This window comes from Equus przewalskii, chromosome 12, assembly GCF_037783145.1.
Source record: "Equus przewalskii isolate Varuska chromosome 12, EquPr2, whole genome shotgun sequence".
NCBI classification, from domain to species: Eukaryota; Metazoa; Chordata; class Mammalia; order Perissodactyla; family Equidae; genus Equus; species Equus przewalskii.
This window is the reverse complement of record NC_091842.1, coordinates 24,187,385-24,209,495: the sequence shown is the minus strand read 5'-3', so window position 1 is coordinate 24,209,495 and position 22,111 is coordinate 24,187,385. Positions and strand designations below refer to the sequence as shown.

Sequence of the window (22,111 nt, the reverse complement as noted above, 5' to 3'; positions counted from 1 at the left end):
TCCATTTTCCTAGTAATTCATTTATTTTGATTTTATAAAAGTATTGATCCATAATTGATTAGAAATTGGAAACCAACCCTTTCATCATGGATGTTTTGAGAAGCTTGCTCTACACTATACTGCCTGCCAAGAAAGATCCTGTCACTCCATGCAGCTGGGATCTTGCCACAAAGGCAGCCTTACATACTGACCCTGGAGTACAGAATGAGAAGGCCGAGTGGGGAGAGGGCAGAAGGTAGCCTCAGTGAGAAACTGGAGGCGAGGCCCCTACAAGATCTGCACTAGGGTATACAATGGGCTCCTTTCTGTCTTGCTAAGCTTCAACGTTCACCATAAGGCTTTTGTACCTGCAATTACCTCTGCCTGGAAGGTTTCTCCCACAAGCTTCACATATCTAGCTCCTCCTTGCCATTTGGTTCTCAACTGAAATGTCACCTCCTCGGCAAGGCCTTCTTGGGCATCCTAACCAAACCCCAGTCCCCTACTCTGATTCATTTGCCGCATGGCACATGTGACTGCCTAAAATTACAGTTATTTTTATGTTTGTCGCGGCCACTACAGTGTAAGCTCCTTGACAGCAGGGGCCCTACTGTCTCCATGACCACTGTATCCCAGCGCCTACTACAGTACCTGGCAGTTTGTACTCAATATACATTTTGAGTATATATAAAAATGTATATAAAAAAACACCGAAAGAGATGCTACAGTACAATAAATACAAAGAAACTCCGGGCAACGCGAATAATTTCCACTCGTAGACCTGTCTCTCTAAAACGGGGTCGCGCTCCCCGCCCACTCTGACTCCACCGGAAGGGATTCATTCGGGAACTTTCGGGGGGGTGGGCAAGGGACGGTGGGCCTTGGCCTGCAGCGTCACGTCCGCCATGGTTACCTGTGGGGCTAGGGGCGAAGCGCACTCGCACCGCAGCCCCGGAATCAGTGCCCAGGCTGGCCTCGCGCCGTCCTAGGGGGCGGCCTAAGGCCGCCGGGGGCCTCCCTGGCTGCAGCAGCCTCTTCAGGAGCACCGCCATAGGGAGTGGAGTCGCACACGTGGGCTTCCCCGGGCATCACTTCCGGGGACTCTTCTCAGCCAATCCGCTTCCTCTACAACGGGCGTAACTCCGCCCCTTAAAGGCGCAGGCCTCATAGTCTGCAAGCCCACGCCCCCCTGCACGACTGCGGCCCCACTCGGCCTCTAGGGGGCAGAGCCCACCGAGCAGGCGATTTCCCGGGCCCGCCCCCACTCCCCCCCCGCGACGGGTCCCGAAAGCTAAAGCGTGGCAGGGGCCGGATCGGGGAAGCGGAGGAGGCGGGTCTCCATAGAAACCTCCACCTGTTTCCGGCCAGGCTGTGTGAGATTAGGGGCTGCTGCGGGGGCCAATCTCAGCTAGCTCGCCTTTTCCCGGCGGCCTCTGCGGGAGCGGTGGGTGTTGTACACAATCATCATGGCGGCGGCCGGAGCCCCGGATGGTAAGTGTGGAGGGGGTGGCGGGCGCCGGGGTTTGGGCCGAGGGGAAGCGGGCGCGCCACGGGGGGTGCGGCCTGGCGCGGGGAGGAGTAGCCTGCCTCGGGAACGGTGGTCCGGCGGCGCCCGCGCAGAGTCCGAGCCCAGGCCCAGCCCGCGGCGAGCGCCCACCCCCTGACCCCCCTGCAGGCATGGAGGAACCTGGCATGGACACGGAGGCCGAGACGGTGGCGGCCGAGGCGCCCGCGCGGCCCCTCAACTGCGTGGAGGCCGAAGCCGCGGCGGGGGCGGCAGCCGAAGACTCCTGCGCCGCGCGAGGCGTTCTGCAGCCGGCCCCGGCCCAGCCCCCTGGGGACCCCGCGGCCCAGGCCTCGGTCAGCAACGGCGAGGACGCGGGCGGCGGCGCGGGCAGGGAGCTGGTGGACCTGAAGATCATCTGGAACAAGACTAAGCACGACGTGAAGTTCCCTCTGGACAGCACAGGCTCCGAGCTAAAGCAGAAGATTCACTCGATTACAGGTATTCCCCGTGCGCTGACGGCCACAGCCGGCCTTCCCCACCCCGCCTGCCCATCGCTGGCGCTTACACCGTGCCGCGCACTGCGCTGGCCTTGCCTCGGCTCCCTCAGTGCTCATAACACTCCTCCGAAGTAAGTACTAGTATGCCCATTATTCAGATGGGGAAAATGAGATCCAAGATCCTAGAGTTAGTAAGTGGCTGAGTTGAGATTCAGGCCCAGATCTGACTCTTAGGCCCAAGCTTCTAACTGGCGTTGCCCAAACATCTCTAGTAAAAGTCACCTAAGGCTCTTGGTAAATTTACAGCTCTTAGGCCCTCCCCCGTGGAGATTTTGATTCAGTGGGTTTGGAATGTGACCAGGACTTTATTTTTAGCAAATAGGTAATTCTCATAAGGGAAGTTTAGGAGACACTGCTGTTGGCTATCCTGCTGGCCTGGTCTCAGATGCTCATGTTACTTAGTTTTATCTCGTTTACAGATTCTGCTGGCTGAAGTGATTTCTTTTTTAAGCTTTCTTCCTGTAGTCAGTAAGCTCATAAAAACAGCAACTTTGTCCTTACTGGGTTTTGTATCCCTGAGGCCTGTGGACTCTCATTTAATATTTGGCAGATTGGATGATTGAGAAACAACTAGGAATGAATGATAGCTAGTTTTTATTGAAAAATTGCTGAACAGCAGGTGCTGCATTAAATGTTCTATGTTTTACCTATCTTTTAAGCCTTAAAATGAGTCCATACAGAAGTAACTGCTGTTATCAGTGTTAGAAAGTTCTGGAAAGTGTGGGTCAGAGAGGTTGTGAATTCCCCAAGCTCCCGAAAGTAGTATGAGGTAGAGCAGTATTCACTTCCAGGTCTCTTGCCCGAGGACTCTGGTCCACGTCTGTTTTCCATTCTTTGCTTTCACTGTCCTCTACTTTTTACCAAGGTCTCCCGCCTGCCATGCAGAAAGTCATGTATAAGGGACTCGTCCCTGAGGATAAGACGTTAAGAGAAATAAAAGTGACCAGCGGGGCCAAGATCATGGTGGTTGGCTCCACGATAAATGATGTTTTAGCAGTCAACACGCCCAAAGATGCTGCGCAGCAGGATGCAAAGGCCGAGGAGAACAGGAAGGAGCCTCTCTGCAGGCAGAAAGTGAGTCTGTCGTGTGATCGTTCGTCCTGGGGAGTGTGAGGCTTTGTCCTCTCGAGCCTAGGCTGGTCATATCCTCCCTAGAATAAGCTCCTTTTCGGACAGGGCCCATGATGGAAATTTATGGCAGCAGTTGGGTGCGGCTGGCTGTTGAGTGGAGGTGACAACTACCTGAGATTTGCAACTTTGTCTCATCTGGCGGGTCAGTGTGTCTAAAGTCTACCTACTTTAGGATAAGGCCTTTGTAAAGGCAGCCTTCAGTTAGGTATGGAAAGGAATCTGCTGTGGGTTGCTCTCCTATCAGTCCAAAGAAAAATGGCACTACTAGCATTATTCCCCCATTTTGTACAAGTCCTTCATTTGTTTTTTGGTTCGTGGCTTCCCCCAAGTCAACAAGCCCGTTTCTGGATAGGCATGGGAATCAAGAGCTTCCAAAGGTTCTTCTAAAACTGTTTCTGGAAGCCAAGTGAAGCTGACTAGGAAGATAACTACACTGATTTTTTTTTTTCCTTCCTGGTCGATGAAATGGGGGCCTGATTTTTCACATTCTCTGTTGCTCATTTTGGATGGAAGAGATCTAGCCTTGTCTTATGTTCGTTGCAGCCATAAAAACTATTTTACTGTGGAAGGAACTGGTTGGAAGAACCATCACTTGCCATTTTGTCACCCGGCAAATCCTGCTCGTTGTTAGGAACCCTGCTGGCCACTCTTAGTAGTGTTCTAGGAAAATAGGTATTCTCAGCCTAACCAGTGTCCTGAGCAGAGTGGACCCACATGAACCACCGTCAGTGTTAGTTAACATAGGCACCAAAGCATGTGGCTGACAGTGTAAGAAGGACACAAGTGTGTTACAGATCCATAATCCCTTATGTGTGCTTCCAAAACCTAAAAAGAGTTTGACAGCCAAGTGTTTTTGTAGATTTGGCAGCAAATCCTGACCAGATTTACTGTGAATATTCATGTTTTGCTGTAGATATACTAATGTGTTTGGTGACAAGGTGCTGCCCCAGACCCCACAAAGGATATTATGTAATATATTTTATTTATTTATTTATTTATTTTGAGGAAGATTAGCCCTGAGCTAACATTTGCTGCCAATCCTCCTCTCCTTGCTGAGGAAGACTGGCCCTGAGCTAACACCTGTGCCCATCTTCCTCTACTTTATACGTGGGACGCCTGCCACAGCATGGCTTTTGCCAAGTGATGTCATGTCTGCACCCGGGATCCGAACCGGCGAACCCCGGGCTGTCGAAGCGGAACGTGTGAACTTAACTGCTGCGCCACCAGGCCGGCCCCATATGTAATATATTTTAAAACTATATTAGATTTGTAAAATCCCTAAAAGTTTTTGACTTTATAAAAAGTCTAGAACTTCTGTCCCATGGGGTATCAGATAAGGGGTTGTAACCCTGTATTAACATTTAAAAGGTGGTTATTTGCACACTTTCAACCCAAAATATGTGGTTATAATGTCTTGTAACCAGTTGAGTTCATTTTCCTTCTCCTCTGCCGCATGTATGCAATTGTCAGATATGAGCGTGTCAGACGTGAGTGATTGTTCCCACTGGTTACACCCTTGGAGCGCAACGTGCCTCTTAAATACAGGTTACTAATGGTAGCTTAGCAGCCTTAGAACTCTTCTCCACGTTGCAGGGAAAATTCTTTAAAAGGTACTTGGGAGATGTGAGTCTAGATATCCTCCTAGTGCATGCTGCTTCTGTTCGCTGATGCCATCGAGGAGGCGTAACATGGCTTAATGAGAGGGACGCGTTTTGCTGGCTTTTCATCAGCTCGTGCAGGAATCTGGGCCTGGTACATAGGGTAACCCTTTGCTCACAGTCTGGCCGTATTGAGTTTGTTCCTACCAGAGGATTTCTGCCATGCTAGTGCGGATTTGAGCTGGCTCACGGCCACCTGGTGCTTAATTCAATTAAATTTTTACCCTCTGTGACTCATTGCCCCATAGTTCTGGCTTTACCCAACAGGACCTATAAAGCCATAGATGGAGAGGAAACAAGACCCAGGCATTTGGGCCAGACTGAGCTGTTTTAGGGGCTGTGAGCTTAAGTAGAACCTTTCATGAGCCGCCTCAAACTCCTGGGGCGGGCGTGGGGTTAGAGACTTCTTAATGTCAGGCTCTCGAGTCATCAGCATTTGTCTTTGGCAATGTGGTTCTTCAAGCTTTCTGTTTAGCTGAGGCTGAGGGTGAGGCAGTGGGGAAGACTTCAGCAATAGACTGAGTCTCCATTTGCTGAAGAAAGGCCCTTCTGGGCAGGCTGATTTACCAGCATCGTTACGGGTTTCTTTGGGAATTTAAGTGGACAGAAATGGCTGTCATTTTGTACCTGCCAGTAGAGCAGCACCCTTTGTGGCTCTCTTTAGCTTGAAGTTTAATCCTTTCATTGGTGGTTTTGCGGGAAGGTCGGTGGGGTGGGAGGTGCGTGGGGTGGGAGGGAAGTAGTGTTCATTTGTCTTAACATTCTAGAAATCCTTTTTGCCCCAGAACTTTGATTTCTAGTATGGTAACCACATGTGGCTGATTAAAATTCAATAAAACTAACAATTCAGTTCCTCAGTCAGAGTAGCCAATTTCATGTGCTTAATAGCCACAAGGGGCTCATGGCTACTGGTTGGGACAGCATATGTATAGAACATTTCCATCATCATGGAAATTTTTGCTGGATAACACTACTCTAGTGTCAAAGGACCCATAATCTGTAGACAGGGAAAGCTTTTGAACCAAAACATTAAGGCTTTCTTCATCCTCTTTTTCAGCGAGCTAGTGACATGACTTAAATGCAGTCAGCTGTTTCATTTAATTATCTCTTCTGACTTACCTTATAGCAACACAGGAAAGTGTTGGATAAAGGAAAACCTGAAGATGTGATGCCATCTGTTAAGGGTGCCCAGGTAAGTCAGAGTCCTTTGTGAGCATTCTGCAAACGAGCCAGGTCCACCCTCTGAGGTTCCTGTGGTCATGTCCTTGCATCCTGTCCCTTCTCCTTTTTCTGTCTTACTTTGTTTCTGGTCCCGCCTTCTCTTACTGTGCCCTTGTGTCTCCAGGAGCGCCTGCCAACGGTACCCTTATCTGGCATGTACAATAAGTCTGGGGGGAAAGTGAGACTCACCTTTAAGCTAGAACAAGACCAGCTGTGGATCGGCACAAAAGGTACGTCGCTGCCCTTATCTCTGCCCGGCTTCTGCCTCTGGCACCCAGCAGCCGTCCGTCTTTGGAGCGGTTCTGCTCCTTCCTCGGAAAGCTCTCTCTCCACTCTGCTTTGCTTGCTCCTGGCTTTTGATTTTGGTTTTCTATGTTCGCCTTTTGTTTGAACCCTTTTCCCTCCTTCTTTTCAGTCTCATTTCAGGGCCATCAAACATTGGCTCTTCAGTTGCGCCCAAAACCAGAGGCCCTAAACCTGTGACCTGAGGGCCAGGTCTGTTCCATAGACAAGGGTTTTATGGGTTTACCCACAATCTGTAAAAATCAGGAGATTTCACCTGATCTGACTTTTTTTTTGGCTTCTCTTGAAAAAAAGTCAAAAGATCTAGCCATTTTGGACCTGCATTCTCACCTGGCAAAGATCAGCTGGAGCCAAGTCGTAGTTCCAGATGGGCCATGCTGCAGTCCTCACTGTCCCTTTTATCTTAGAGGTGGCTGTCTTCCTTCACGTATGTCACCCACCTGGCCCCTGTAGGTCAGAGTTCGCCCCTGTACTGGGTGCCGGTTTCCTAGTACTAGGGACCTACCCCTCCCTCCCTGCCTGATTGCCCTCTGTCTGTCCCCACCCACCCCTGCCTGCGCACGGAGGGTCAGGCTTGCTGTTTGCTGGAATTGCCTCTGCCTGTCTTCCCTCTCCCTCTCCCACATGGTTCAGAGTCTTGTCAGTTACACTCCAGAATTATCTGTGTCCTTTTCTTTGCCACTCTGTTGTGCCAGTTAGCATCTTTAAACTTGGTCTGTTAAAGCAAGTTAACCTATTTCTCTGCCCCATCTATGATCTCTTCTGTCCTACTCATTTTCTGTACTGTTTTTTCCTCCCTGGTTACCATGCTCGAAAACCTTTGGCTCTTTAAGGCCAAGTTCAAATGCCTGAACACTGTCCAGCGTTCTCAACACTGGGCCCCAGTTTAAACTTCTGAACGACCTTCCTGTCCCTCGCCCTGTTGTCCCCTGTGTGTTTCAGCTGCATCACTCCCTGAACTTCCCAACATGCTTTGCACAGCCCCACATCTTTGCTCATGCTGTGCCCTTACCTGGAATGCCTTCTTCCCATTCCTTGTTATTAATAACATCTTCCAAGGCCCTCCTTAAATGTCCTCTCCTAACGAAGCCTTCCGTGGTATCTCCCCTGCCCTCCAAGTGAATTGCTGCTGCTTCTGTTCATCGAGCCCTCCGTCTAGATCCCCAGAGCACTCATTACTCTCTGACTTGTCTGTCCCCCTGTTAGATTCCTGGAGGGAACCGAACATGCCTAATTCACCTGTTTCTGGCCAGCACTGTAGGTATTCAGTGTTTGAGGTAAATGCTAAAGAGAAGTATAGGGGTCCCATCATCTGAGGTTAATTGGTTTCAGGGATAGGCCATTTAGTATGACTCAATTTAAAATGGGAGCAGAGTTTTATGGAAAATAATTGGGCCAGGGGTAATGGGGGTGAGATTTTTGTCATCTAAACTATGAAAATAAGTTTCTTATTTTCAACCCTCTCTTGGTTCTGAAAATGAACAAAGACTGAAATGCCAGTAATGCTTGAGTTTTCTAATACTTTTATGATAACTTGCTGTTTTTCATTTCACATTCCATTCTAACTGCATGGTCAAAGCAAGTTTTGCAAAATATTTAAGGGCTTCCCCAGTTTTTCCAAGAGCCTTTGAACCCGTGAATAGGTCATTCTCTTCTGCAGAGCCTGTCACGTCATCAGTTTTCTTTTAATTGTGAGCTGCCCTGCCTCTGTCAGATCCTCACTTACTCATGACTTTGGAGGTGATCTTGCTTAGTTCTCCATCATTGCATTAACTTGCCGAAACCCTGCCTCTTCCTAGGCTTCTCCGTTCACTTAGGCGGCCTAATTGAAGGCAGTGGTTAGGACTGATCCAGGAGAACACTGAAGGCCGGGAGGATAGGTACAGGCAGTGGAGTCTGGATGAGGACTAAGTCTGTAAGTGCTCGTTGGTTCTCGGGGAATATTTTTGTGTTATGAAGTTGTGTAGGAAACATGTCATGACTGCAGGGACTAATGAGAACCTCCTGTCCCTGTGTTTTGAGGTTTTATTTCAGCTTGTAGGAGCAACTGCCTTCCTGCTTTGGCGTGAAGCTTGAGAAGAATCTTGACATGCTGGGGCTTCAGAGCTGTTGAAAGCCTCCTTATTCATCAGCCTTATTAAAGAGTGTGGCTGTGAACTACTCATGTCTTAAAGGGTTGCCCAAGGCTGAGGCTTTCATTCCCACCCAAACCACTGTACCAGTGTGCCTCAGGCACTCTTTTCCCTGACCCAGGAGTCCTGTCACCCAAGTGTCATAAGCATTTCCTAGGAGGACAGCTTGTTCTGCGAGTTGCCTGCTAGCCGCTGGCTTCATCTTTCTGCTGGCAGGAAGCTGCTGTGGAGTGACCATCCCAGCAGCCAGTTGGCCTCCTGCTCGATGGGGTGCTTTACCCGGTGACACTCAGGGCTCCTATTTGCGGCTTAAACTCTCCCTGTGATAGCTTGTGTAGGAGGCAGTACTGACAGCCTCAGGCCCAACAGAGTGAGAAGAACAGGTTCCAGGCAGGAAGCGTGAACAGGTGACATGTGAAGCTGCCACGGGGCGTGGGTGCCGTGTTTGTAGGGGAGTCGGGGCTTGAATCTAGCTTGTTGCTGCCACTCAGGAATGTGGGCCCAGGATTGTTACATCTTCTGCATCTTCAAGAGAAGCCAGAAATCTATATTTTTGTGTGAAGTCTCTGGACATTTCAATTTCAAGATGGCTGGTGTTTTAAAAAGTTTCCATCTTAAAAACAGCTGCCGGTCAGGTCCTGCCTGTGGGTCACTGTGTTAGAGCCACTGAAAGTCAAAACCTGAATGAACATCTTCAGGTCCATTCTCTCCACCCACAGTCTTCAGAGACTGAGCCCCACAGGACGGAAATAAAATGTCTCAAATCATCAGCCAGACCAGAACCCAGGTCTCTGAATTCTTGGTCTATTTTGTTAACATCTGTTTTCAGATTCTGCCTTTTCCAGATTTCTCTTTCTGCAAAGACTGTAATGAGTTTTTTTTCCAACTTGGTTTAACTTTGCTGAGAGCTTCTCCCCATCCCTGAGGTGTCTGCTACTTCTGGGTGGTGGCTTCCTGTTGCGCAGGCGCTCCCCGCCTCCTGCCGTCATCCCCGATCCCACTGTACTTGGCTCACTTCCAGCATTCTCATCTCCCTCCAGGCATTCCTCGCTGCCGCCTCTTTCTTACCTGCCATCCTTAAACTTCCTGCAAAGTGTCTTCTGACCCCCTGTGATAGTGGTATCTCCAGCATTAATCATAAGAGGTTATCCGTGTTTTAGGAGAAATCCTTTGTGTGTGTATTTGGAGGGGTGGGGGACCAGGGGAGGGACTGAGGGTGGGAGGGCACGTGAGCAAGATCCTGGGATAGAAACTGCTCATAAAGCCCTGGCGTTCCCCCTTCCTGTGAGAGCCCCAGGGGTGTGCTCTTGCCTCTGTGTCCTTGTCCTCTTGCCTCCTATGTACCAAAGGCCTTAGCCAGTCCTGGGCTTGGGCAGTAAAGGTGCAGTGGAATTGTTTGGGTATTTATTAATCATCAGACTTTAAAAAATAACGCCGGGAAAGATACATCTCTCCTCTCAGAGGCCTTTAAGATCCCATTGCCAAGTCCTGTTCCCCGTTTGCTCCTGAGAAGTCCAGCTCCCAGGCAGGGCTCTGGGGGAACTGATCAGAAAATCCTACCCCATCGTCCCCAGAGGGCATAGGTGACTTGTGTTTACAGTTGATCCCCAAAGCCACCAACCCTGACGAGAGACTACTTAGTCACAGGAGGAGAACAGGAGGGCCTTTGAATAATCATTGTAATCCCTTTCAACTTAGAGCGGACTGAGAAATTGCCCATGGGCTCCATTAAAAATGTGGTCAGTGAACCTATCGAAGGACACGAGGACTACCACATGATGGTAAGTAGGCGTGTGGTGCAGCCTCTCACTAGACTCCTGCTTCTGCTCCTCGGGCAGGGAATGGATTTTTAACTGAGGAGAAAACTCAGTATATGGAAGATGCACGGTTTTAAAACCCTCATGTTTTCTTCATCTACTTAGAACTTAGTTCATGACCTATTTATTCCTCGTTCTGTTTATTTTGCACCCCCCCGCCTTGCAGTTTAAAGGGGATGTGTTTTATCCCTTTGCCTCCCTCTTATTTGTAATATTTTGTTTTTAGACCAGGAAAATAAATATAAAGAGGAGGAATGGCTTGTGGGTTTTCATTTTAACTTTTGTCTTGCTTTGTATAAAACAAAACCTCCCACTGGCCTTGGCATTTGTGTGGACACCAGCAGTCCCCTTCTGTGATGGGCAGCCGTCGAGTAGCCAAGGACCCTGTGGGAAGGACAGAGCCTGCTCTAATGAGGGTGGGCTGCCGTTTCCTGAGACGGACTGTTTGGGGGCATTCCCTGCAGCTGTGTAGAACAAGGCCAAGGATCCAGTGATCTGACGAGCTGAGCAGCTTAGGCAAACCCCTTCAATTTTCCCAGCACTATTTGGAGGGAGCACTTTAAGAATGAAGTTTAGCTACGTAAACTCCCAGGTTGCTATGACAGGGACCTGACCTGAGCAGTAATAGGGTGAGGGCAGGGCTGCCTGCCATTCTTCATCGGAGGAGGCAGATTTTTCAGTGTCCAGCTGATGGTGATGCAGCCATGTCGGCCCCATCCCAGGGAGAAGGAACAGCTAGTGGTTTGACCTGGGGGTCACTGTTACAGAGTCCACGGCAGAGGGAGGTATTGGAAGATTCCAGGAAAAGGAGATCTAGCATCATGGCCGTTCTCTCTGGACAGATAGCAGATCCCCTGGCTCTAGGAAAAGTCACTCAGTCAGTCCTGTCCCCTTTCCTGCCTCGTTGGTGTCTTTCAGCTCGGAGGTGCTGCAGCAAGGCATGGGTGGGATTGTAGTCCTTGGGCCGCGAGCTCCTGGGGTGTCGTCCTGGGAGCGGTGACATTGCCGCAGGGGCGGCTTTCAGGCCTCTGGCAGCCCAGCCGCCCCTGGTCTCTGTAGTCTTTAAAGGATTGCACATGGATTTGTTTTGCCTACTCAAGTATTTTTTCCGTTTTAAAAGTTGGATTTTAATATTTTCAAGCTGGGCCCTTTCACTTCCTTTCGAAACATTCGTTTTTCCAGTTTGGCCGTGTAGGGTTTGCAAACCCCAGTTCTCAAAGCATGCTGGTGAGAGGAATTTCAGACAAGTCAAGTGGACATCTTTTAAGGAATTGGTGTGGCTGGGTAATGCCTTAGTGTTTAGTTTAGATCCTCGTTTCTCTCTCGAGTCGTTGCTGGCAGAGGGTGGTTCTCAGAGCCCCTTCTCTTTTCTAAACACCATGAAGCAGCACCTCTACCTGTCTCCTAATGAAAGTGTTTATTTCCCTCTTTCTGCAGATGCCATTTCACTAGCTAGATTCATGTATCACGGTTCACATTAGAAAGGGGTGGCTGTGCTTTTTCCTTTTTAGAGAAACTTTTAAAAATAGAGGAAAGAACAGAGAATACTCTAACAAACCCATATATCCATCACCAAGAAATGACAATTGTAAAAATCTTGTAACTTGCTTTAAATCTTTCTTTAAATAAAAGCAATCAAATTTACCAGCAGTGAATACCTCCCCCTTGTCTTCCCCTCCCCCAGTACCATTATCAGTATTTGTCATGTGGATCCTTCCCATCTCTATGCTTTATTTCCATATATATCCATGAACAAGATACAGTATTGTTTTGTGTTTTTTCAGTTTTCATAAATGGTCTCCTGGTATGTATCGTTCTGTAGCTTGCCTTTTTTGGTTCAACATTATGATCTGTTTATATTCACTATAGATCCACTTCATACCTGTTGAAAGTGATCCAGTGTTCGTATGAATGGGCCATGTCACCTTTCATTTTGTGTTCCCTTACTGATGGATATGTAGGTTGTTTCCAGGGTTTTATCGTTTCTGACCGTACTGCTTTGAACATTCGTATCTGTTTCCTTGTGCATGTGTGACAGTTTTTCTAGGGCAGTGGTTCTCAAACTGGTCTCTGGATCAGCAGTAGTCTATCACCTGGGAACTTGTTAGAAATGCAGATTCTCAGGCCCCACCCCAGACCTCAAATCAGAAAGTCTGAGGGGTGGAGCCCATCTGTCTGTTCTAACAAGCCCTCCAGATGGTTCCACTGTGCTCTTGAGTTTGGGAACCGCTGCTTTAGGGTCGGCTATGCTTCTCTCTCCCACCTGCTTTTTTTTTGGCAGGAGAATGCTCCCCGTGTGCACAGTTTTGTTCCCTTTCCTTTTAAATTACTTCACCTGTCTGCCCTCCCCCGTGTTTGTTGTGCTGCCTGCATAGTCTCCCGACCTCTGAAGTACCGCTTGGTTTTCCTTTTTCCCTTCCAGGCGTTTCAGTTGGGCCCCACGGAAGCCTCTTACTACTGGGTGTACTGGGTTCCAACTCAATATGTGGATGCAATCAAAGACACTGTGCTGGGGAAATGGCAGTATTTTTGAAAGCACTTTCACCTCTGGCCCAGGAGACTGACCCAAAGTGAAGGACATTGCTGGGAGAGGCCTGCAGCATCCCTGGATTTCAGAGTTCTGGAACTTTGTTCAAAAAAAACCTATTTACAATCTAAGGCGATGTGGTGACTGAAGCCAGAGGTGATGTACTTTCACCATTAGCTTAATTTTAACTTAAAATCACCGGTTCCCTTTCTTGCAGTCAGCTTCATACCATTTTTAAAGTCAATACAGTGGAAATCAATAAATCTGAATTCCGAACATGTTGTGTGGAATACTCAAGTGTGTTTGAGAGTAGATCTGCCAATTTTGTTTAGAAAGGATTGATCAAAAGCTTTCTGATTTCTTTTTTTTTTTTTAAGTGATTTCACCTGAAATATTTTCACAACTCTGGTTGCAAACGTTTGGACTGCTTTGTGATGAGTTGGGGTGTTTTTCTTTTTCATATAAAATTGTATGCAAAATGGGGGGGTTAGTAAGCCATATTTTTCTGTCTATTGATTCAGATGGAATTCTTTCCCTTTTTTATTTTCTCACTTCCTAGATTTGAGTTTGTGTTTTAAAAACCCAAAGATGGCAGTTCCTCTTTTTGTACCTCATCGATGCTTCCTTTCCTGGCTCTCTCCCACCGTGCTGCTGCTCGTGAACGCATGGTGGGAGAGGAAGAGCTGTTTGGTGTAGGTCAGGGAGCGCTCACACTTGCTGTGGTGTTTGTTGAGCAGCAGAGTCTCTCACAGTGACTCCCCTCTAAACGTCTTGCCCTTTCTTTGGGCCTTGATCTCTGGGGAGTTCCACTGCTGGCTTGATGGTACCTGCAGCCCTCACTGATTTGGCTTTGAGGCCCAGCCTGGCATGGGTGTGCCTGGGCTGTGCTGCTCAAAAGCCACAGCTCCCAGGCCGACAAAGCCCTCTTTGAGAAGGAGCCAGGTGGAAGACAGTTTATACAGCCATATAGCCACAGACCCAAATCCTTTTTCTTTCGAAGTTTCAAGAAATTCTTAAGCAGTCCACTGATGAATTCAATTATGCTTCTCCATGTGGTCCTTCTGCTCATGCATTATGTTCAAGTGTCCTTCATCCCAGGTTCAGAGATGCTGCCTTTCTCGATAAGAAGACATCTGACCTAGTGGGTTGGCCGATGTATTTAAACATCGCAAATGGGTAAATTGCTCTCGTGATTAGCTCACCCTCTTCTGGTTTTAGCCCTTACGTATTTGTACACGTGAACTTCTCTTGTCTCCTCATGACTTGATTGACTCTGAAATGGGGGAAAGTCTCTTGGTGAATGGTATCCTTTGTGCTCTTTGCTGTTTCTCTGCTGCTGTCTTTGCAATTCTCCTCTCACTGGTTGCAGGCTCTCATAGTAAGGTTTGGCGAGAGATTTTCCAAACTTCACATTTTGGATTCTTGGCTGTTTACCCTTCATTCTGTGAAATGTATTAGCATGTGTTCACCTAAGATGACTACTCCTTGTGAGCCAGTGAATGATGATATTCTATACCCTTCCCTTGTAAGCTGTAGTTCAGGAATCCAGCCCATATAGACAGACTCATGCTTTTTATGATGTAGTCAATGCCAAGTTATGCATCTGGGCAGGAAAATCTACTCTTTGCTCTCTTTGGGGGTGTAAGTACGTATGTGAAGTGTAGCACTCCAGTTGTTTTCACCCCTTGAAGAAGGAGCGGTAACTGGCGTCTCTGTCCTTGTTGGCCTGCAGTTGTTTCTTTGCTCCTTGTCAGAGCCTCCCTCTGCAGCTGACGAGTCTACAGAGGAAACTGTCACGTAGCAAGCAGAGCATCGTCTCCATTGGAATACTGCCCTTTTTGTTGGCCAGCATCCCTGTCCTGGAGACTTGTCCTGACAGTGCCACACACCCACTTTTGTTCTCGAAGCAGGCGTCTCTGTCCCCAGACTGGCCTCGCAGTGCTGCTCTCTGAGGTCCCTCCCGCCAGGTCTCCTCATCTGCCCCGTCCCTGTGGCTACTGGCGCTAGTGACACCCCGCCCTCCCCGTGAGGACACGTGTTCTGTAGTCTCCCCGCTCCCCAGGGGCCAAGCCGCTTCTCGCTCAGGCTGGCGTCATTTCAGGATAGGACCAAAGCCTGTGTGAGCCTTGTTAATTTTAAGTAAAATGGTGCTTTTTTCCTTACTTGGAGATATTATATATAAATAATAATGTAAATGACATCTTTTCGTACAGAGCTGTTTGAGTATTGCTTTACAGAGCTCACTAAATCTACCACAACAATCTCGAGCTCTGGCTCCTGACCCTGTCTGCATGGAGACCTTGCTGGAAGCCCTCAGGAGAGCAGAGGTGGACAGCACTGGGAGAAGTATTTGAGTTGGATCTGTGTCTGGGTCACAGCGGTATTCACTCTTTCGTCCCTAGGTCCCGTGAACGGTCTCTTCTATTTTTCTTACGGTCCAGAATGTACTGACTCAATCTCTGTTAGCAAATTGAAGTACTCTTCCCCTTAGGTAGCTTCACAGTGTTAAGTTTTCATCGGGATCCTTTCTGTACAGTCTCGTCACTGTCCGAGGGGACTGGTTCTTTCCCTGGGGTGGGGACCCTAAAGGGAAAGCTGGTTGCGAGAGGGGCTCCAGCGCGCAGGAAGTAGGCTAGGGGCTTGCCATCTCTTCCAGGTGGAATGCCTCTCTGAGCCTCCTGATGGGCTGCTTTCTCTCCTAGAATTTGTGCTGGTGGTCCTCCTGCAGGTCTTTGCGCACAGACATCATGCCTTCCTTTCCCTCCCTGAGGCGACTTGGCAGAATAGTGACAGGAGAATCCCTGCTGAGGCCCGGTCCCTCTCAGCTCTGTTTCGGTCAGCCTAGTCAGAGAACTCAGACTCCTGAGTTGCTGGAACTCTCTAGTATGAAGTATTTTAATTGATGATGGGCCTTTTGCAGGTAGCATTAGCTCTTTTTCAATGAAGTCAGACTGAGCTAAGGACGCACTTTCCTGTCATCTCGTGGATGCAGTAGGGCCATGAGGCCTCAGGAGGCTCCTTAGTTGCTGCTTTAACCCTATGAGGGCCAAAGAGACTAACTTTGCCACATTGCCACGTCTCTGAAAAGTTGCCATATTTCAGCCAGAGGGGCTTGCTTTCCCCTTCCTCTCACTTCAACCATGTGCCTGGAGGAGCCTTCCTGGGCTCTCGCACTTGGCCTACCCTTTCTGTCAGGGGCAGAGAAGGGAAAGAGATAGACTCTGTGTGCCAAGGGCCGTGCAAGGGCAGGCTTGCTTTCCACCCCTTCTTCGGAGGGAGACCTCTTTCTCTCGCTTCATGCCTCATGCCTGTTGTCTTGGAAAAGAGCTTTGAGATTGTCATCTCCAGTTAAGATTGGCACCTGTTTCCTTCTTAATGGGGCCTGGTGGCCTTTCTGAAGTCAGGGTGGTCAGGAGCCCTCTGATGTGCAGAACATCTGGTACATCAACCTGCCAGGCTGGGTGGTTCTACTGCTTTCTCAATTTCTAAGAACCTCTCTCTTTTTCTTAAAGAGTTCTGCAGAATTATTTGACAATGTATGTAAGTACCATGTTTCCTTGTGGTGTACGCTCTGTTCTGGTTTTTGTTTTTAAATCAAATGCCTGTTTGGGAGGAGATGAACGTACTTAGTCTATTAGATTTGCGCTGCTGGATTTTTTTTAAAGTGTAACCTTGACTAGCTGTCTTATTGTTTATCCTGTAAGATTAGTCTGTCAATTAAAATTTGATAATTAATTGCGTCTCTTTTTCCTTCCAATTCTTCATGCGCCTGATCTGTCCTGGGGAATTGACCAATAATTGGAACTGCGCCAAGACTTTTTTTTTTTTTTTTTGCCGGCCATGGTCTACCCTGTTACTGTCTTATTTATTTGGTTTTAAGTACATCCAGATTTGTTCCTGCTGAACACAGTTGATAAAGGGAGTTGATTTTCTTTACTCTGTATTAGTCAAAGTGGCCAGCTTGGCAGTCAGCCACACTCCTGCTGGGGCAGCCCTCCCTCGCCTGCCTGGCCTTCCGCCTCCCAACTAGTGCCTCATGTGCCCTCACCTGACCATTTGGCCTTTGAGGACAAGTTTGATAGAACATTGGGTTGGGGCTGCAGCTCTAGCTTTGAGCTACAAAGACCCAGGAGGATCAAGGGAGAAGATCTGTTACCAACAATGAGACAGAAACAGAATCCTTGGCACAGGGAGTAATTTGTCAGAACTGGTTTTGACCCAGCACCACTCCCTTTGGACCCTCTCTCCTCCCCCTGCTTTGTAAATGTTCTGAAGGTCTGGTCTCACTGCCCGTTCCTGGCTCCTTTCTGTTTTTCCAATACCTCATAGGCCTGGAGCAGCTTCCTAGGGGTCTGACTGTTTGTGGGGGAGAGGGATGGGTGGGACTGTGCCACATGCTGTACCGTAGCTGAGAGCCACCTAGGGAATCTTCCTTCTGCACAGAGGATACTTCTGGATTTTATCCCAAGTCTGAACTGTTATTTCAGTCACCTTAAAATGAATAGGGTGCTTGACTCTCCTCAGATGGAGAATGAGATAACTCCAATCTTACCCTACCTTTGGGGGAGATATGGCATTTTCTCGATTACAGGTAACAGAACCCTTCTACAACAGGGACCCCACAAACAGCACAGTCATTAGGGCAACAGGCAACAGCTTCTCCTCCTCCTTTCCCCGGAGGCTGCTGTTGAGCCCCTCCATGCTGTGGGGAGTGGCACGCTTCCCACCCAGCGGCCTTTTGCCAGCACTCCTTAGCGGCTGTCAGCCGGGATTAACCTCTGGCCTTTCCTAGTTGATTAAGGCTATTTTTGTTCTGAAGCCTTGTTAGCCTATCTTACTCTCCTCACAGAACTTTTCCTTACTATTCACCCCATTTTTTAGCTCCTTATTTTCAAGTTTCTTGCTTCTGTTTTACTCCTTTCCCCTCGTCTGCTTTTAATCCCTCGCTGTTTTCCCTTTTTTTGTTTTGGAAATTTTCAAACCTACAGAAACCTGAAATATGCTATGGTGACCACCTTATACTTTTCACCTAGCTGCACAAGTCATGAAAATATCGACTCCGCTTGCTTTCTCTAGAGACACACTATTTTGCTGAAAATTTGACAGATGCAGACATCATGACACTTCACCTGTGAATATTGGAGAACACCTCTGCTAAGAATGAGGACATGGTTACACCTTTGCACAGCACCATTGTCTCACCTGAGGAAATTAATATCAATTCAGTAATATCTAATATACAGACCAAAATACCTTCTAGAGCTATTTTTTCCAATTAGTAATCCTTATGTTTTTAACTCTCTATTCTAGCCTTGTAATTTTTTTTCTTTTTTCTTTTTTCTTTCTGCTTTTTTCCCCCAAATCCCCCCAGTACATAGTTGTATATTTTAGTTGTGGGTCCTTCTAGTTGTGGCACGTGGGATGACACCTCAGCATGGCCTGATGAGTGGTGCCATGTCCGCACCAAGGATCCAAACCAGCGAAACCCTGGGCCGCCGCAATGGAGCGCGCGAACTTAACCACTCGGCCAGGGGGCCGGCCCCTAGCCTTGTAACTTTTTTATACCCTTTTAACTTCTCTGTTGTTACTAGTCTTGGCTTTTTTCTCTCACCTTAAAGAAAACTCATTTCCCCCCATGTCTTTTTTATCTTAATTTTCATTATGACCCCTACTCTCTTCTCCTTCCTTTCCCATCCTGAGTCTTGTTAGTTTGTGTTCTGGGTTTATCATGGCCGCTGGAGCTGTGGTTCGGGAGGAGCTGTCAGGGAACTCGCACCCCAGAGGGCACGGTCCTCTTGTCCACTGATCCCTCGGGCTCCGCTCCCATATCTAAGGCTAAGACTTATAGCTCCATGGGTCCACGACTCAGGCCTCTTGGCTCTTGGTGACAAATCCGATTCCCATGACTTCAGCAAGGGATTTGGCTCATGTAACTAGAAAATCCAGAGGGTCAGACCTAGGCTTGATACAGGTGCTCAAGTTGGGTCGTCAGACACCTGACCCTCTAACTCTTGGCTCTGCTTTGTTCTCTGTTGACTTAGATTCTACCAGACTAGCAACCCCAAGGGAAAGAGAATTTCTTTCTTCCCCAAGAGTTCTAGTAAAAGTACCAGCTAGAGCTCGTATTGGCTTGTTACCCCTGCCCTCTGCAAACACACAAACATGATAACCACTAGCATCTAAGACGTGCACTAGCTGACTTCCATTCATTGTGAGTCTGGGGCTTTCAGGCCAACACTCCAGCCTATAGATAACAGCAGCTTTGGCAGACCACCTAGCAGTGTTTTGACCTCTTGCTATGTGCGAGGTACATGCTACTTGGAAAGGACCCACTCTAGAGCTCCAGCTTTTTGTGGAGAATGGTTACCTTCTCTGGATGTTCTTTCCATGAGGTACTTGCTCCACCACTGCCTTCAGGTCCTATAAGATTAGCTCCTTTTTTGTTTTTTAATTTTTTTTTTCTGAGGAAGATTAGCCCAGAGCTAATCTCTGCTGCCAATCCTCCTCTTTTTGCTTGGGAAGACTGGCCCTGAGCTAACATCCGTGCCCATCATCCTCTACTTTATATGTGGGACGCCTACCACAGCATGGCTTGCCACGCGGTGCCATGTCTGCACCTGGGATCTGAACCAGCTAACTCCAGGCCGCGGAAGCAGAACCTGCGCACTTAATCACTATGCCACTGGGCCGGCCCAATATTAGCTCCTTCCTTGAGTCTTACCATGTGCCAGGCCCTGGGTCAGATTATGTTATGTGCATTATATTGTCAGTACTCCACCACATCCCTCTTGTCACCCCCACTTTACCCATTAGATGGAATTTAGGCTTAGAGAAGTCAAGTGACTTAGTCAAGGTCATATGCCTAACAGTCACTGAGCCTCCAATTCAGAATTCAGATTTGCTTGATGTTAAAGTCTGTGCTCTTAGATACTCATCTTGTTGAGAACTTAGGAAAGAACTCAGCTACTTTTTTTTTTTTTTGCTTTCATATTTTTTCTTCTCTCTCTGGTTTAGCTATATGTCTTAGGGTCACTAGCTTGTGTTTGTGAGTTGTTTTCTTAAACGTTGAACCATGACATTTGCTTACTTGGCTACCATGTAAAAACTTAAGACAGTAATACATGCACTTGATAAAGAAATTTCAAGTGATAGGTAAGTTGCTCAGTTCTCCTAGCTTCTCAGCCCCAGCTCTGATCCACTCCTTAGGGAAGTAGAATTCACTTTAGGCTTAAGCACTAAGGGTACATCCCAGGAGGAGCGGGTCAGTCATTCCCACATATCCCTTGTAGGGTGGGGATGGGGGGCGGGGCATGGGCAGTGGGATTCTTCAGTGGGAACTTGGCAGCGGGAGGGAGCCAGCACAGGTGAAGCACCTTGCATACTCAGACTCCAGCTTCATGGCTCCAGGTGGGCATTTTTCTTGAGTTCTTGCTCATATCTGTCATCTGCTTGGTATCCCAAAACAAATCCAACATACTCCAAACTGAAATTATATCCCCCTTCAGTCTGATCCTCCTCTCGCCCCTATTTCAGATGGCAACTCGCCACACAGTAGCCCAAGTCATCAACTTGAGAGGGATCCTAGACTCATTTCCTTCATCTGACCAAGTACTGCCATTTTTCTTTCCAGAATATCTTTCCAATCCTTCTCTCTTTATTCCAACCTCCAATTCTACATGTTTCTCTTGGCCCTTCCAGTAACCACGAGGTTCATCGCCTCCAATCCACCCTTTGCTTAGTCACCAGCAACTGATCCTCAAGTACATCCGACCTGGCTGTCCCCTGCAGAAAGTCCTGCTGCCCCCACTGCCGGCAAGTTCCTTAACCAGATGTAAGGCCCTCCTTCGTGACCTGCTCCCAGCTGCTCTCTAACCACAGGCCACCCCTCCTCCTTTTGCATACGCTTATCTTCCTGGAATCCGTGTCTCCTGCCCTTTCCACGTAGCTGACCCCTGCAGAGCCTTAGAAACTGCGCAGGCTCCACTGCCCCTTCCCGCCTTCACAGGCAGCAGCTCCTCAGCTTCTGCTGGACTGTGCCCAGTTTTCACATACTTTTAATGTTACTTTTATTTTTCTATTATTACACAGTTCATGGTATTTATAATTTAGAAAATACTGATTAACAGAATAAGCTGATGTATTTCTACCATATCATGGTAATCATTAACTTTTCGGTATGTATTTTATAGAAATGGGATCATGCTGTTTATAATCTGTTTTCACTTAAAACACCACTCTTTCCGTGTCATTGTGTAAAACTCTCTAACCAATCTCAGATTGTTGAATATCCAGTTGTGTGCCATCAATATACTTTTGGTTACATGTATCATGTTGAATTTTCTCCCTTTCTGTTTTGACAAATTTCAAACAGAATATCTGGAAGAATAGTCCAATGAACACACATATACCTGTCACCTAGTCGCAAGTTGTTGACCTTTTGTTACTATTTTTTCCTGAACTTTCGATGGTCAACTGCAGACATCTCGATGCTTCACTCCTATGTATCTCCTTAGAACAAGGCTAGTCAAACCACTGCGTGATACTGTTATCGTACCTAAGAAGTTTGACATTGTGTTATCACCTGTATAAAGTCCAATTGTCCCCAAAATGTCTTTTATATTTTTTTCCCCAAAGCTTTCATGCTTCACGTCCCATGAAATTGACATGTCTCTGGTCTCCTTTAATTTATAAGTTATCCTGTCCTTTTTTCCCATGACATTGGTTTTTTAAAGTTCCACCTTCTTGATTTGTTTCCTCATGATCAGATTCAGGTTAAACGATTCCAGCAAGAATTACCTTAGTTAGAGGTGACATGTTCTCACTTCATCACATCAGGAGCAGCACGATGCTTGTGGCATTATTAGTGATGCTGAATGTGACACATCACTTGGCTTTTAACTGTCTTTCTAACTGGATGGTGAGCTCCTTCAGAGCTGTACACTCAGGCCCCGCCCAGGGGAGTGCGCTGCACACACGGTGGGCACTTTATAATTGTTTTGTTGAGTGAAGGAGTGTACTTGCTGTTTGGGGGACACAATGAGAAGAGTGTTGTGTCTCAACTGGAGATTGGGCTGAGGCTTCACAACCACCCTCCCACGGAGGGAACTGCCTAACAAACACATACAGATCCTCGAAGGCATTTGTGGAAGGCCATTAAAACTGCAGTAGTCCCCGCTTAGCTGTGATTTCACTTTCTGCAGTTTCGGTTACCCATGGTCAACTATGGTCTGAAAATATTAAATGGAAAATTCCAGAAATAAACAATTCAGAAGTCTTAAA

General features: G+C 47.7%; 2 protein-coding genes across 13 annotated transcripts in view; one reads left to right on the top strand and one right to left on the bottom strand.

Moving 5' to 3' along the window:
• The window catches only part of EARS2 (glutamyl-tRNA synthetase 2, mitochondrial), a 27,265-nt gene extending 25,027 nt beyond the window's left edge, over window positions 1–2,238 (bottom strand). For 4 of the 6 annotated variants that reach the window (XR_011524821.1, XR_011524822.1, XR_011524819.1 and 1 more), the window contains exon 1: window positions 893–1,137. Coding sequence is in view for 2 of the 6 variants with exons in the window: in XM_070568322.1 (XP_070424423.1) it covers window positions 893–1,031 (139 nt within the window). In the remaining 4 variants the exon portion in view is untranslated. Of the gene's footprint in view, window positions 1–892; window positions 1,138–2,051 lie in introns of those variants that run through there. The other 2 variants (XR_011524820.1, XM_070568323.1) reach the window with 2 other exon arrangements.
• On the top strand, window positions 1,223–22,111 carry UBFD1 (ubiquitin family domain containing 1). 7 transcript variants are annotated; one of them, XR_011524823.1, is made up of 8 exons: window positions 1,332–1,470; window positions 1,655–1,984; window positions 2,909–3,117; window positions 5,959–6,024; window positions 6,178–6,283; window positions 7,563–7,613; window positions 10,187–10,269; window positions 12,728–16,567. XR_011524823.1 is itself a non-coding variant. In XM_070568328.1 (8 exons), the coding sequence occupies exons 1-7, from the start codon at window positions 1,446–1,448 to the stop codon at window positions 10,265–10,267; spliced, it is 888 nt and encodes a 295-aa protein (XP_070424429.1). In that variant the 5' UTR covers window positions 1,332–1,445; the 3' UTR covers window positions 10,268–10,269; window positions 20,531–20,647. The 7 variants fall into 7 exon arrangements, 6 of the variants coding, with proteins under 6 accessions (XP_070424426.1, XP_070424429.1, XP_070424427.1 ...); XM_070568328.1 differs by lacking the exon at window positions 12,728–16,567 and adding an exon at window positions 20,531–20,647 and having other exon boundaries at window positions 7,563–7,633; XM_070568326.1 differs by having other exon boundaries at window positions 7,563–7,633.

Coding starts and splice junctions, on each gene's coding strand:
- UBFD1 (XM_070568325.1), top strand. CDS start 1,446: ATGGCGGCGGCCGGAGCCCCGGATG. Junction 1,985..2,908: donor GAAGATTCACTCGATTACAG/GTATTCCCCGTG, acceptor CTTTTTACCAAG/GTCTCCCGCCTGCCATGCAG. Junction 6,284..10,186: donor GCTGTGGATCGGCACAAAAG/GTACGTCGCTGC, acceptor CTTTCAACTTAG/AGCGGACTGAGAAATTGCCC.